Here is a 16,539-nt window from a genome sequence, read left to right on the forward strand (position 1 = left end):
CCAGGATCGGTCACTCAATTCCGCGGAAAGACCAATAAGGGACAAGGCGTAGGGACCCTCTTAGCTGCAGAAGCCCTGGGAGGCTGTCACTTATCTGACCAGCAGATAGATAGTGAAAAGCACTCAAAAATCATGGTGCTGTAGGTCCCCTACTTATACCTCTGTACTCCTTTATTCTCTTTCTCCTTTCTTATGCCAAATTGAGGCTGGTCTGTCGGGGTGATGCCAGCTTTCGCAAGAGTAGTTTACACTTGCAAGGGAGAGAAACAATAAGTTTCGACTACTGGACATTTGTTTTATCAGGGTAAATATTTTCCCACCTAGGATGTTGGTGTGTGTGCATCACGCTATTTAGTAGGGGCTAAGAGCCATGTCTGTCACAGGGCCTCTGCCTGCTGTGAGCTTAATCGTTGTATCTGCTCCCAGAGGCACATTGTAGCAGCACACCTGTGCTTTCACAGCTTCAAAGGCTGTGCTGGAATATATGTTAAGTGCCCTGTTCCGGCTTCCTCCTGTGTTTCCAGCAATGCTGGTCTGAAGGGCGGGGGGGGGGGGGGCTGGCTGTTTGGCTACAGCTGGTTGAAGAGAAGGGGGCAGGATGGGGGAAAGAAGTCCTTGTGCAGTGAATATTTCAGCACATAATGACTTCATCACTGTCACATTCTGGGATGCGATCCAGATCAGTGAGGGGTTGTGTCTCTACCTGCCCTGCAATCCTGGGTACCTCACAATGCTTTGTTGTTGTAGCTCCCAATCTGAGCTGCTCACATCATGCAGGTCACACCCTGAATGTCTGTGTATAGCTGCAGCCTCAGTGCAGCAGATCTGACCCCAGCAGCTTTCCAGCTACACACCAGTCACACTCTGGCTTCCACGAGTCTTGGTTATTACTTGCAGGGTGACCTCAACACACTCCCAGTCCTGAATTTTCTCAGAAATGGGTGTTCTGCACTGTCTAGCCCTCTCCTGGACAGTTCAGATATTAAGGTTCATTGCCCCTGTAAGGAAGTAATATTCAAGTTTGTTACTTTGACTGGCGTTACCAAGCAGTTCAGTTTAAACACAGCACTGGATTGGTTTAGATTAAAAATCAAACAAATTTATTAACAAAAGAAGCTATTATTTGAAGTGTATAGGAGATAAAGTTAGAAATGGTTAAAAGCAAAAACACACATCTAAAAGTCTAAAACTATACTAGCAAGTTTTTGTTCAAGGTGCTTGTTGAAGATGGCCTGTCTCACTTACCATCTTCCAGCAAGAGGGTGACTGACCCTTTCCTCAGTAAGGATCTCTCCCAGAGGCAGGAAGGTGCTGGTGCCTTTGTCTTCTTAGGTATAAGAGTAACTTGGGGTTTTCTGCCCCTTTCTTTTATAGTCCAGTGAACCTCTGAAGTGGATTGTTCTGAAGGTTACCCTCTAAAGGAAAGTTAATCCGTGCACTAAGGAAAGTGACATGGAGTCTGGCTGTGAACAAGGCTCCATGCTCTTTCTTCCTCCACTTGTGTTTGCTAAAATTCAAATTGTTTTGTTTCCTGCCATCTTTTCCCCCTGGTGCCTTGAGGATCCTGTTTACTACTTATAGGTAAATTGAGGTAAACACACATTCCTTTGTTTAGGATAGGCCTGTTTAACAACTGTTGTCTAGGCAGGGCTGTTTGGTTTCGAACATGTGCTAATAACAGCATACTGGGGGAATTCATAACTTTACATATACTGGTGCTACATACATTCCACCATGAAATTATTAACTAGTGAGTCATTAGTTTTCAAATGATACCTCACAAGACATATTTTGTACAGATTATTACAACTGTGTGGAGGGTGTGAATACAGGGGTGCTTTCGGTCACAATCACTTAAGTCTTTATGTGATGAATACTGCAGAAGCTTAAAGACTTTATGTGCTGAAGCCTTAGTTCAGGGCAAAGTCAATGTGCTGAAGTCAAAACTTTGCATGCATAGAGACTTGTCAAATTCTGATTCAGTATCTAGCACACCTTTGTATTCATTTTTAAAATTAATGCTCATGCTGAAGATTTAAAAAATAGTAGATTCTTTCTAACCTAATTTTCTCCTGGCTTTGGTCAAAAATTGGAATGCCTAACTATGGAAGGGAAGTTTCCCGTGGGCACTGGGATTGAGTCAGGCATTGGTGTTATAAATTTAAAAGACATATAATTAATATAATCAAATAGAAAATATATATACTAGAACTACAGGGTTGAAAAGTTTCACAGACAGTATCAAATTCTTTGTCCTTACCAACAAGACCAGAGCGTTCCTACTTACTGGAGGCTTTGTGCCCAGTAGCATATAAAAGAACAGATTAAATAGTTTGTCTGTCTTAGTTACAGTTGTTGAAGGGTAGGGTCATATACCATGAATCATGTGAGAAAGGCAACTCCTGGTTTTTGACCTATGAGAAGGAAATAATGGTTAAGACATGATCAAAGAATACCTTCTGCTGTCAGCTATGAGATGAGTTCTGCAAACATATTACAGCATAGTTAAGTCATGAACCCTGCAAACAAAGCAGCGTGCAGTAGATGTGAGGGTTGAGATGAAGTGCTTTTAACACTGTGATATCTCTTCCCCAGCCTCAAACATTGTAGATACTAATTTTTCAGTTGTCCAGGTTTTTGCACACTTAAACATGGGTGTGGATACTTGCTATTCACAAAACAATTGTTTGTGCTAGACATATAAGAACTGTTAGCACACCCCCCCAACTTAGGAGCACAACTTTAGAAATAATAATCTGGAACTAACTTGAGACCTCTTAGGGTAACTGGCCCTCAGTATTTATCTGATAAACTTTACAGCTATGTGGGAGCTCTAAAAGATATTTCAAACTGTATTTACATGCCCTACTAACCATTCAGTGGGACTTCTCACATACTTAAAGCTAAGTAATTGATAAACTAAACTGTAATAAATCACCAGGACCAGTTGGGATTCACCCAAGAGTTCTGAAAGAACTCAAATATGAAATTGCAGAACGATCAAGTGTGGTATGTAACCTATCACTTAAATCAACTTCTGTACCAGATGATGAAAGATAGCTAATGTGACACCAATGTTTTTAAAAAGGCTTCAGAGGTGATCCTGGCAATTACAGGCCATCATAACCATACAACTAAGGGTAGCCTAGAATTCCTCCTTACCTGTAAGGGGTTAAGAAGCTCAAATAACCTGGTTGGCACCTGACCAAAAGGACCAATGGGGAAAGAAGATACTTTCAAATCTGGGGGGGCTTTGTTTTTGTGTGTTCTCTTGGGAAGCAGAGAAGTATCAGGTCAGAAAACTCCTTAACCTATAAACCATCCTAAAAGTCTCTCATGTTACAAAAATTGTAAGTAAAAGCCAGGCAAGGCGTGTTAGATTATCTTTTGTTCTGCTTGTGAATTTTTCCTTTGCTGGAGGGAGGTTTATTCCTGTTTTCTGTACCTTTGAAACTAAGCCTAGAGGAAGTTCTGCTGTGTTTTTGAATCTTTTGTTACCCTGTAAAGTTATGCTCAGTGTGCGGCAGCAGTCAAAAAAGCTAACAGAATGTTAGGAACCATTAGGAAAAGGATAGATAATAAGACAGTAAATACCTTAATCATCATCATGTTCTCATTATGCCTCTGGCAATTAGGGCAGTGACGAAACTCCTCCACTCCTGTCTGTTTCTGGCAAGTCTTTCAATGGTTCCCCAGCTGTGCCCCAGGTTTTTCAGTTTGGCTCCCACAGCTCTTCGCCATGTTGTTTTTGGGCAGCCTCGTTTTCGCTTGCATTCAGGTGTCCATCTTATTGCTACTCTGGTGATAGAATCAGTTTCCATCTGAAGCACCTGGGCAATCCATCTCCAATGCCTCCTGGCAACGATGGTGCTCATATCCTCTTGGCTGCACTGTCAATAGATCTTGGTTTGAGATTGTTCTGGGCCAAAAGATACAGAGGATACCATAATGCCACTATCTAAATCAATGGTGTGCCCACATCTTGAATACTGCTTGCAGTTTTGGTCACCCCATATCAAAAAAGGATACATTAGAATTGGGAAAAGGTTCAGAAAAGGACAACAAAAATGATTAGGGATATGGAACAGCATCCATGTGAGGAGAGATTAAAAAGACTGGAACTATGCTGCTTAGAAAAGAGATGACTAAGGAGGGATATGATAAAGGTCTATAAAATCATGAATGGTGTGGAGAAAGTGAATAAGGAAGTGTTATTTACCCCTTCATGTAACCCAAGAACCAGGGTTACCTAATGAAATTAATAGGTAGCAGGTTTAAAACAAACAAAAGGAAGTACTTCACAGAACGCACAGTCAACCTGTGGAACCCATTGCCAGGGGATGTTGTGAAGGCCGAAATTATAACTGGGTTAAAAAAAGAATTAGATGAGGATAGGTCCACCAATGAGTACTAGCCAAGATGGTCAAGGACACAACCCCATGCTCTGGGTGTCCCTAAACCTCTGACTGCCAGAAACTGGGACTGGACAATAAGGGATGGATCACTCGATAATTGCCTTGTTCTGTTCACTCCCTCTGAAGCACCTGGCATTGGCCACTGTCGGAAGACAGGATACTGGGCTAGATGGACCTTTGATCTGACCCAGTACGGCTGTTCTTATGTAAGCATGTTCTGTACTTAGGTGATTTGCTGGATCAGGGCAGAGCCAGCGCTAGGTGTAAACAGACTAAGCACTTGCTTAGGGTCATTGAGCAGCTTTTTATTATTACTAATTATTATTATTATTAATATTTGTTACTGGAGGGAGTCAAAAATATTCCTGCTTATTCCCCACAATGGGCTAGCACAGCCTGTGGATGAGGACCAGAGAGCTGAGCACCAGGTAGAATTGAGACCTAAATTATTGTGGTTTTCTTATATATTCTTGTCTAATCACGAATGCTACTGTTTGCTCCCTAATTTCTGTCACTGAGCTCAAATGACTGTCATCAGGAGCAGAGCAATTAAAGGAGTGGTGCTCAAACAGGCTTCCTCCTTTTCCTGTAGAAGTGCCAGGAGAAGTATCCTATGCACTCAGACTCAGGAATGCAGTACAATCTGTTGGACCTGTTAGTGAGACTTTATTATTTTTTAAATTAAAACACAAAAGACACTTGTTAAACTCATATTAAACCAGTTCCTCAACCTTCCATCCTCCTCTGCATGTCACCCATATGCTCATTTCTCTGTTGCATTTAGCCTTGTACAATTGTTTTAGACACACAAGGTTTGACTTGCCTCTCACTAGTTTCACACTGGGATAAGTGAGATCAGAATCAGGCCCTCAGACTGTTTCTCACAGTACTTTTATCTTTGTATCCGTCTTTCTGAAAGCATGGTTAAAGTACAGTCAAAATTCTCTTAGAAATGTAAAAAGTTTCAAAGATAAATGTATTAAGTTTTACATTAAATCAATGCAATTATATAAGACAATCACAATCATTTCAGTATATAAAATATATACTTATATTTCTCTTAAGTATTAATACTTTAAATATATTCAATATTTTGAATTGTATTATAAAATAATTTCTACATATCTAACAAAATAAACCTAGCAGTAAACTTACTATATTTAATATTATATATATATTAATGAGAATTTAGTGTGCAATCTCATGTTAATGTACATATTTTTCTTCCTAATTGAAAACTGAATAGCAATATAACAGAACAAAGCTAACTTAAACAATTGGAATAGGGTTCTCCTACTTCCTTCTACATTACTAATTACATCTGACTTGCTACAACCTTTGAGGAATATTGTAATATATGTCAGTTATTCTGATTGCTTCTTCAGAATAGAAAGAGTTGGGCTCCTGGTGGACTGTTCCCCAACATTCAGTGAGAGCCTGGTCTACAGCACAAAGTTTAATCACAGGGGGAGTAGAGAGACTCTGGTACTGCTCCATGGCCTAGAGCTCCCGAAGCACACATCTGTTTTACGCAAGCTGTGTACAAGCTGCTTACACATATGCTTGCCAATTAATCTTGAGTCTTTAATCTCCCTTTATTTTGGAAGGCAATAATTAAAGTGATGGATTTTCAGTTCAAGGTGACACCTCAGTATCTCCACATGATCCAGACTAAGTTAAATTCTTATTCTGGGGCTACGTTCATGCATTCAGAGTCACAAATAATAATGTTCTGACATGGGATCAGGGTCAGATGGTCATGCTGGATTTTTGATTGACCACAAATTGTTCCTCCAGTGTCTAAGAGAAGTTGCTGGTGTGTTATAGCTTGCCCAGCCTTCTGCATCAGTGTTTGCAGAAGTTGGGCATTTAGAATTTACCTTCTTGAAATGAAATTTTGAAAATTCTTTCAGATCTAATAATATAAGTTGTGGCAGCAAAGGTTCAAAATGTATTAATATATAAACTTGAAACCTAATAGTTACTCTTTAATAATCAAAAAGGAAGGTTTTGTTGTTGGCAGACCCATTAAAACTGATACTGACCAGAAAACATTTAGTTAGTTAGTTAGTTAGTTAGATGGATAGAACCTTTTCGCATTCACTGGTGTGGAAATTTAAAAGTTAAATGACTGATGATTTTGAGTTACAGGAACGTAAAATCTGGAACAAGTAGTGGGCTAAATTCAACAAGGCATGGAGTTTTTGAACAACAATTAGAGGGCATGATCCCAAGAAGGAAGTTGTGAATGGCTCAAGCACCTCTTCAGAAGCAGGCCTCAAGTGTGGATACTTACTGAAACTGATATGATGAAAAACTTCAGCTAGAAATCTCATAAGAAGAAGTTTGCTTTTGATATTTCCACTTGCAGCTTAATCCAGGAAGAGCACAAGAGACATATACCTTAAATGGCAAAGAGTCCTGTGGCACGTTATAGATTAACAGACATATTGGAGCATATGCTTTTGTGGGTGAATACCCACTTCGTTGAATGCAAGTAGTGGAAAGGCACTTCCACTACTGTAGAGGCAGGTATAAATATGCAAGCAAGAATCATGCTAGGGATAACGAGGTTAGTTCAATCAGGGAGGATGAGGCTCTCTTCTAGCAGTTGAGGTGTGAACACCAAGGGAGGAGAAACAGCTTTTTAGCTGGATAGCCATTCACAGTCTTTGTTTAATCCTGAGCTGATGGTGTCAAATTTGCAAATGAACTGAAGCTACAGCAGTTTCTCTTTGAACTGTGGTGCTGAAGTTTTTTTGCTGCAGGATGGCTACCTTTAAATCTGCTATTTTGTGTCCACGGAGGTTGAAGTGTTCTCCTATAGGTTTTTGTATATTGCCATTCCTAATATCGGATTTGTGTCCATTTATCCTTTTACATAGGGACTGTCCAGTCTGACCGATGTACATAGCAGAGGATCATTGGCTGGCGTATATTATATTGGTGGACGTGCAGGTGAATGAACCAGTGATGGTGTGGCTGGTGTAGATATGCGGGCAGAGTTGGCATCGAGGTTTGTTGCATGGACTGGCCACAGGACTCTGTCACTTTTACAGATCCAGACTAACAGGGCTACCCTTCTGATACTTGATACCTTAAATGGTAACTTTTCCCCCTGTGTTTTTCTCAAAGCCTCAAAAAAAAGTTCCAGTTTGGTTTGAGTTTTGGGCAAAGATCCAGGTTTGCTCAGATTTTCAGTTAATTTGCTCCCTAAAACTGACAGGAGAAATAAATGTTAGATGGCTAATTTTTTCAGGCAATTGGTTTTGTTACAAGGAGCCAAACAGTGATTACAGGAGATATGCCTAAACCAAAACTATGAATCTGATCCAAACCCCACTGAATCTTGCAAAGTATTCTGCTCTGACTTTGAATTTTATGGCTCTTCCCACTGTAGTTTCTTATTACAGAAAGGAAAACAAATCTCAGCTCAGCTGTGAAGCCTAAAGGACACAAGAGGGCCACGCCCAGGCCTCATTCTGCAAGTAAGCTTGCAAAGTATGTCCTGGCAAGCAGCAAAACCACCACCAAACATCTTCCAGTCAGCCCTCCCCTCCGTCTCAGCAAACACTGAGCCCAGCGGGGATGAGCAGGGCAGAGGAGTGGTGCCGTTAGAGCAGCTGGTCCAGTAGTCGAGGCTGCAGGAAGAGGAGGGACTTGCGGGGTTGCAGCCGAGAGTTGGCTCTGGCTGCATCAGAAAAGCTGCTTCGCAGTTACATGTAACCTGCCCCCCACTCCCTGCCCGTTACATCGCCCCGTGAACGCCGCGCGGAGAGGCGCCGAGCGAGGAACCGCCGCGCCATGTCTCAGCCACACAAAGGGAAGAAGTCGTCCTCCTCCAAGCCTGCGGGGGCTGCAGGCAGGGGCAGCAGAGCGGTACGTGTCGGAACCAGGGCGCGGGGCTAGGGCGGCGCCCAAAGCTCCGCTGCGCCAGGGCTCCGGGCGGCCAGCTGGGCTTCCTGCCCGCGTCAGGGCAGAGGAATGCGCCAGCGCCGCCCGCAAGAGGGGAGCGGCCCCAGCGCGGGGCTAGCGGAGCGGGACTGTCCGGCTCAGCCCCGCCGCGGCCCAGAGGCGGCGGCGGCGGGAAAGGCCCAGCGCAGCCCCGCTCCGGGCCATCGGGGGGCGGGCGGTGACAGCCCAGCCCAGCGCAGCCCTTTCCCGCGGCCTGATACAGGGCAGAGCCGGTGCAATGGGGGTCGCGTTGCGGTCTGCCCCGCAGTCCCTAAAGCCCTGGGGACTGGGAGGGGCGCAGCCGAGGCCGCGCCAACAGCCCTTCCCGCCTCCGCCCGCTCCTGCCCTGCAGCGGTGCCACACCCAGCCTGGAGGGCCAGCTCCGCCTCGCTGCCAAAGCGCCGCCCGCCCCAGGGGCAGGGTCAGCCCCAGCCTGGCTCTACCGCCCTGAGCCTGGGCGCTTAGAAACGCTCAGCGGTGCTTGGAGGGGGAGGATTATTTTAAAGGAGGAACACGTTCCGGCCATGGCTTTTGCAAGCTGGTGGTATGCGACGGTAAATATAGCCAGCTCCGCTACTGACAGAGTGGATTTTAATCTCTTGGGTTGGGGGTGTGGCTCTTGCCAGCGACTATATCAATAAGGGAGTAGAGAATGGGAGCGCATTAGTGCTAAAGGGTAGACACTTAAAGATAGAGCCAGATGCATCCCCTGTGGAACTCTGATGCATTCAGTAAAATTACAGGGGCCTGAATTTGCCCCACCTTCCATTTGGGGAAACTCACCCTGCTCTGGTATGTGTGCCCTACAGTCTAGCTCACTTTTGTAACTTGGATATGTTGTATTCCACGTTTTAAAAGGTAGCTACTTATTTAAAGTATTTGGGACCGCAGGAGAAGGAATGAGGAAGCAACTGTCAGCTATATCAAGATAAAACTATGGTGTTACTGTGAATTCATAGACACTGGGGAATTGGTTATGTTGTTCAGGAGACTATTTAGTAAATAATGAATGGATCAAGTAACTAAAGTGCTTACTATGTTCAACTTAAATTAGTAAACAGTAATACTTTTGTATAAAGATGCGATTTGATACTTTGAAATTTTTAAGTTGATGTTATTTTACTATGAAATATTGTCCAGTCATATTTTCTCTAAATAATCCATTAAGATACACGTGTTGCAGTTTCAGAGGGACTTCCATAAACTCTTTAGTGAAGATGATACATTAAAAATTAGCTTTGTGGATGTTGTTGCTTATTTTCACAACCTCCTGGAAAAAATACAGGCCCTTTTACATATGATAATTCATTTATCCTTTAACCAAAACAGGGATGTGATCTGAAAGGAAATCTAATAAGTGATGGATTGATTGATTATTTTTTTTTAAAGGCTAAGTTTATTTTGGACTCTTTCTTTCCCACTCTGAACAGAGTCCTAGTTGGTACAAGTTTTCATAAAATTGTTCTTAGCTGCAGGTATTTTTTTGAACTAACTTGTTTTGTTATACCAATAAAATAAAAACCAGCAGGAACTTATTAAAGGGAAAGGTTTCAGAGTAACAGCCGTGTTAGTCTGTATTCGCAAAAAGAAAAGGAGTACTTGGGGCACCTTAGAGACTAACCAATTTATTTGAGCATGAGCTTTCGTGAGCTACAGCTCACTTCATCGGATGCATACTGTGGAAACTGCAGAAGACATTATATACACAGGTTTCAGAGTAGCAGCCGTGTTAGTCTGTATTCGCAAAAAGAAAAGGAGGACTTGTGGCACCTTAGAGACTAACCAGCAGGAGAGTGAGTTTGTGTGTGTATGGGGGTGGGGGGGATGTGAGAACCTGGATTTATGCAGGAAATAGCCCAGCTTGATTGCCATGCACATTGTGTAAAGAGTTGTCACTTTGGATGGGCTATCACCAGCAGGAGAGTGAATTTGTGTGGGGGGGTGGAGGGTGAGAAAACCTGGATTTGTGCTGGAAATCACTTTAGATAAGCTATTACCAGCAGGACAGTGGGGTGGGAATAGGTATTGTTTCATATTCTCTGTGTATATATAAAACCTGCTGCAGTTTCCACGATATGCATCTGAGGAAGTGAGCTGTAGCTCACGAAAGCTTATGCTCTAATAAATTGGTTAGTCTCTAAGGTGCCACAAGTCCTCCTTTTCTTTTTGCGATTATATACACAGAGACCATGAAACAATACCTCCTCCCACCCCACTCTCCTGCTGGTAATAGCTTATCTAAAGTGATCATCAAGTTGGGCCATTTCCAGCACAAATCCAGGTTTTCTCACCCTCCGCCCCCCCCAAACTCACTCTCCTGCTGGTAATAGCCCATCCAAAGTGACCACTCTCCCTACAATGTGCATGGTAATGAAGGTGGGTCATGTCCAGCACAAATCCAGGTTTTCTCACCCCCCACCCCCCTCCAAAAACCCCACACACAAACTCACTCTCCTGCTGGTAATAGCTTATCCAAATTGACCACTCTCCTCACAATATGTATGAAAATCAAGGTGGGCCATTTCCAGCACAAATACAGGTTTTCTCACCCCCCCACCCCCTTTTTTTTCAAAAAAACACACACACAAAAACTCACTCTCCTGCTGGTAATAGCTTATCGAAGGCGACCACTCTCCCTACAGTGTGCATGATAATCAAGGTGGGCCACTTCCAGCATAAATCCAAGTTTAACCAGAAAGTCGGGGGGGAGGGTGCGGGGGGTAGAAAAAAACAAGGGGAAATAGGCTACCTTGCATAATGACTTAGCCACTCCCAGTCTCTATTTAAGCCTAAATTAATAGTATCCAATTTGCAAATGAATTCCAATTCAGCAGTTTCTCGCTGGAATCTGGATTTGAAGTTTTTTTGTTTTAAGATAGCGACCTTCATGTCTGTGATTGCGTGACCAGAGAGATTGAAGTGTTCTCCGACTGGTTTATGAATGTTATAATTCTTGACATCTGATTTGTATCCATTTATTCCTTTACGTAGAGACTGTCCAGTTTGACCAGTGTACATGGCAGAGGGGCATTGCTGGCACATGATGGCATATATCACATTGGTGGGGGTGCAGGTGAACGAGCCTCTGATAGTGTGGCTGATGTTATTAGGCCCTTTGATGGTGTCCCCTGAATAGATATGTGGGCACAGTTGGCAACGGGCTTTGTTGCAAGGATAGGTTCCTGGGTTAGTAGTTCTGTTGTTTGGGAGGGAGGGAGGGCGGAGGGTGAGAAAACCTGGATTTGTGCTGGAAATGGCCCAACTTGATGATCACTTTAGATAAGCTATTACCAGCAGGAGAGTGGGGTGGGAGGAGGTATTGTTTCATAGTCTCTGTGTATATAATGTCTTCTGCAGTTTCCACAGTATGCATCCGATGAAGGGAGCTGTAGCTCACGAAAGCTCATGCTCAAATAAATTGGTTAGTCTCTAAGGTGCCACAAGTACTCCTTTTTTATTAAAGGGAAAAAGGCAAAATACCACATTTGTTGTGAATACAGAAAGAATCATAGTAAGCAGTTAGTTATAGCTATAACATTCCATTCAATCTCATATTTATTCACACATTCATTCATACAAACACACACACACACAGGTTCTGCAAGGTTGTTATCATAGTTACCAGCCTTAGAGTTGCTCATGCCAAGCCACTGGCCAGGTGGCCTGGACATGAGGAGGGAGCAGGGCCTTGTCAGATGCTCATCTGATGCTCCTGGAAGTTGGTTTGCAGAATCAGACCCCAAAGTTCTCACTTTTTAGAGTCTGTTTTTATAGGAATTTCTTCCTATGCCAGTCTATGGGAATTGCTTCATCATGCTGTTGCTGAATCAATCAGCAGATAGCACATTCCTAAGGGCTCCCTGCTGCTAGATGTTGTCTTGTTCTTTGGTTCTCCCATTCTTGAGGCTGTTGGGTGGATTCCAGTCTGCCCTTTGCGGGGGAGTCCTCTGGTTATTTCTACTTGATGCCTTCTTCATCCCATGGACACTGGATTCGTAGGCTGGCACCTCCCTGATCATTCATTTATTATCCACACCAAGCATCCATCCACATACATCCTCTATCTCTATTTTAATAACAATTGTTAATACAACAAAAGGGCGGGGAGTCTCTGGGTGCTGTTTCTGTTGTTAGAGTATTGCTTTGAGTCTCTCTCTCTCTGTGAATTGCTTTGAGAACAGACTCTGTCTTAGAATGTACTAACACAATTAGCAGCTTGCAAGTTTCACACATAGAGGGAGAGAAACAGTACCAAAAACCGAGTGACCTCTTAATTAGTAATACCCTGGAATTGAAACTATGGGGAATCAAACTCATTTGTGATTTTAATACAGAACTTCTTTAATATGATCCAACATAATCCCCCTTTTGACACTAAGATTTATAATCGTCAGTGTCACTTTCTATGTAGCTTATTCAAGAGAAAGTACTGCTAGGCAATTTGAGTTTGTGATTCCAATTCATGCCACATACATGATCCTAGTGATGTATCTTTACTACAAAGTTCTGGGGCAATAGGCAAGGTGAGGCACACCCACTTTTGAGGAGTCCATTCGGTATAACCTCTAGTGTCCAATAGCTTCCCTCCCTCCCCAGCCCACTGGCTCAAGGTCCAGGGTAGCCAGAAGGATCCCATGTGTAATATGGGGAGTGGGTTAACCTTCAATACCTTTGCCTCCAGGGACTGTTGGTGTGCAATTTTGACAACAATTTCTCCCATTAAGAAGTCTGGTTTACAATACTGGAAAATATTGCATCCATTCATATTGATAAGTGTAAAACAATGATCTCTTTCTTTTTTAACAAATGCATCAAACCCTTAATATTTCCCAATATGACCCAGAGCATTTTGTGTTCCAAAGTAGCTAGTGCAAGTATCTGCATTTCAGTGCATCCCATAGCTATGGCTGTGTAGTTTCCTATTTCTAATATTTTTTTTTCTTATGGATAAGCCATGTGGTAGTATTAAGCCATTACTAAAGATTCCATCGGCCTTTTAGGTTACCCAGACCAATTTGGACCAAGTCTACATTGGCATGTACTTGTTTTTGTATCAGGCTGTCCTGTAGCTGGGACAGAAAGCTTAATTTATTTTTAAGTTCCTGCAGGTCTTCAGTATTTTTTTTTTTAAACACACAACAGTGCTAGCAACAAGACAAAACACAAGACAAAACATAGAACACAAAACACAATTTCTATTGTGACAGTAGATTCATGGTATTGGGTTGCTTTTCAGCTGGCATCAGCTTTTCCTGATTTTTCTGAAAGACAAAAAGAACATGTTTCTACCCCTTTTGGGGTGGCAGATTATTGCTTAAAATATTTCTTTTACAAATACCCTTGCTGATTGCAGGCAAAACAGAGGAATTGCCCCCACATTTTCCTGTTTTTGTTCTATAGGCAGGCCAGGTTTCAATGGCTTTTATCTTTTAAGGGTTATGGGGAAATTATCCCACTGTCTAGTCATTAAATCCCTGAGTTTTCCTTCTTATACAGCAGACCAAGTTTATAATGTTTTTCCTGCTGTGTTAAGCTTTAAGTTTTAATTACAGGTAATAACTGAGAAGCATCATTACCATACGACCTTAAAGGGGTTTTCCAAAAATCATACACACTATACGTTGTTACAGGGATACTTATTTTCATTACATTTATTACAATTATCTTGTTATCCCATGCCTTTTATTTAGACAATTTGTTTGCTGACCAGGTGTGTCCTTTATCTGCAGCTCCTTTGTGCGGCTAGTTCTTTCCTTCCTTTATCATTTAGGTAATTTGCATTTTCACAGAAGCTTCCTGCTTTTGGATTTAAAGCCATCAGCAGCTCAGAGACTCTATCTTAAAAGGGACACAATCAACTTTCACCAGAGTTTTGATTACTTTTAACTTCTGCTTCCAAAACACACAGCAATCTGAAAAAGAAAACCCGACCTATTGTGGCTCCCTTTGGAGCCCTAATAGCATTTTAATTAAGTAGCATGGTATGTTTGCATTTCTTTTGCCCCTTCTACAATATACCCTGCACATGTTCTGGGGCAAATGCACATTCCTTCCATAGTTTAACTTCTATAACATTATCCAGATCCATTTTTACATAAGGTGTCACTATTTCTTTTTTTTGCTTACAGAGGTTTCATGTACCTTTATCAAAGTGACAGTCTGATTACTCAGAGCCATTTTAAGACTCAGTGTTTCTAACATTGCTTCTTTTTGTTTTGTGCACCTCACCCCTGCTGTTGCTTCAGAGAGGAACTGTCTTTTTTTTACTACATCTCTCATCTGCTATTTTGTTACAAAAACAAACAAAAAGAATGCAGAATTTTTTTATATTCTCCTGATTTTGACTGCCCTGCTGCAGCCACAACTTAAAAACATTTTAAATTTTGTAAAGCATTGAGTTACCTTTTAAGGGTTAAATGCCAAATCCCAAAGCCAAACAACACTAATTACCTGTGTCTAGCAAAAAGGTCTGTGAGTTTTGCAACTTTGAATTAAAGAGTCAAATGGATTTTTAGTGCCATTATTTAAAACAAAAACAAAACCAACTGGTCCTTAGAACTTTACATATTTACACACACACAGATACATACACATTTTCTTTTCCTTAACATCCCTTCCACACTGCTCTGCTTGTTTATTTTTTTTTTTTTACATCTTACATTTCCTTTATACATTTGAGGCAGCTAAGTTCCAATAGAACCCCCTTATGTTCTTTTAGCAAATTTGACTAAATTGTCCAGTCAAATTATTTGAATCAGATTGTAAATTAGCCAGGCAAAAATAAACTGACATTCCTTTGGAAAAGGGCCCATTTTTCTTTCAGAATGGCTGCAACCAAGAATGCTCTTTCTCTAACACTTTTCCTTTTTAACATTTTCACAAAGTTTAGCTGCTTAATTCCCTCCAGCCTCTGCAGAGTTAACTTTCTTTTACTCTCTTTTCTCTTTGTAATTATGCCTGGGGGTGCCGTACATAGGACCTTCTCCCCATTTACCTGCCTCCCTCCAGCCTCTGCAGAGTTAACTTTTTCACTCTTTTTGTATTCCTGGAGTGCCTCTTTCACTATTTTCAGCTGGCTTTGGGTATCTGTAGCCAGCACCTTCCAATTGTCTGCTCCCTTTTCCGTTTGTGCCTTTTCTTCTTTACATGAAGACAAACGGAGGGAAGACTCCCTACATGCCTCCCACAACAACCAAATTGCTGCTGCATCTCTTTTGGCAGCACTAGAAGGTTTGTATATGAGGATATACTGAGCCAATCTATCCTCTAGGTCCGAAATAGTGCAGACATCGGCTAGGGCTTGTTTAGTCCAAGGACTGTGCCCAAATTTTTGAAGGATTTGTTTAAAAGGTGTAATTTCTTTAACAAAAGGTGAGGTTGGAGTTCCTTCTGACTCCATTCCTCCCTCTGGTACTGGCTTACCCTGTTTTCTTTTAAACATCTTAACATGGATATTTCAATCTCTTTCTCACTGCTGGTATTACTTAGCAAGTGACACAGCCTAGATTCTGAAATCATAGCTTAATCTATGCGTTTTTCCCCTGCTACCTTCCCGGAGGCCAGCAGGTCCCCTGCTACCTTCCCGGAGGCCAGCAGGTCCCCTGCTACCTTCCCGGAGGCCAGCAGGTCCCCTGCTACCTTCCCGGAGGCCAGCAGGTCCCCTGCTACCTTCCCGGAGGCCAGCAGGTCCCCTGCTACCTTCCCGGAGGCCAGCAGGTCCCCTGCTACCTTCCCGGAGGCCAGCAGGTCCCCTGCTACCTTCCCGGAGGCCAGCAGGTCCCCTGCTACCTTCCCGGAGGCCAGCAGGTCCCCTGCTACCTTCCCGGAGGCCAGCAGGTCCCCTGCTACCTTCCCGGAGGCCAGCAGGTCCCCTGCTACCTTCCCGGAGGCCAGCAGGTCCCCTGCTACCTTCCCGGAGGCCAGCAGGTCCCCTGCTACCTTCCCGGAGGCCAGCAGGTCCCCTGCTACCTTCCCGGAGGCCAGCAGGTCCCCTGCTACCTTCCCGGAGGCCAGCAGGTCCCCTGCTACCTTCCCGGAGGCCAGCAGGTCCCCTGCTACCTTCCCGGAGGCCAGCAGGTCCCCTGCTACCTTCCCGGAGGCCAGCAGGTCCCCTGCTACCTTCCCGGAGGCCAGCAGGTCCCCTGCTACCTTCCCGGAGGCCAGCAGGTCC

At 43.1% G+C, this 16,539-nt stretch overlaps 1 protein-coding gene and 1 long non-coding RNA gene across 5 annotated transcripts in view; one reads left to right on the forward strand and one right to left on the reverse strand.

Moving 5' to 3' along the window:
- Positions 1-646: 646 nt before the first annotated feature.
- Positions 647-7,749, reverse strand: LOC311520485. 2 transcript variants are annotated; one of them, XR_014711612.1, is made up of 4 exons: positions 6,712-7,749; positions 3,595-3,919; positions 2,288-2,414; positions 647-998 (listed from the first exon to the last, which is right to left on the reverse strand). It is a non-coding gene; the product is annotated as an uncharacterized lncRNA (long non-coding RNA). The 2 variants fall into 2 exon arrangements; XR_014711613.1 differs by having other exon boundaries at positions 2,261-2,414.
- A 333-nt stretch (positions 7,750-8,082) lies between these two features.
- The window catches only part of CAST (calpastatin), a 116,610-nt gene continuing 108,153 nt past the window's right edge, over positions 8,083-16,539 (forward strand). For 2 of the 3 annotated variants that reach the window (XM_084627971.1, XM_084627973.1), the window contains exon 1: positions 8,083-8,294. In XM_084627971.1, coding sequence (XP_084484097.1) covers positions 8,220-8,294 — 75 coding nt within the window. In that variant the 5' untranslated portion in view covers positions 8,083-8,219. Of the gene's footprint in view, positions 8,295-8,783; positions 8,924-16,539 lie in introns of those variants that run through there. The other variant, XM_084627972.1, reaches the window with a different exon arrangement.

This window comes from Lepidochelys olivacea, assembly GCF_965140295.1.
Source record: "Lepidochelys olivacea isolate rLepOli2 genome assembly, chromosome: 5".
Classification (NCBI taxonomy): Eukaryota; Metazoa; Chordata; order Testudines; family Cheloniidae; genus Lepidochelys; species Lepidochelys olivacea.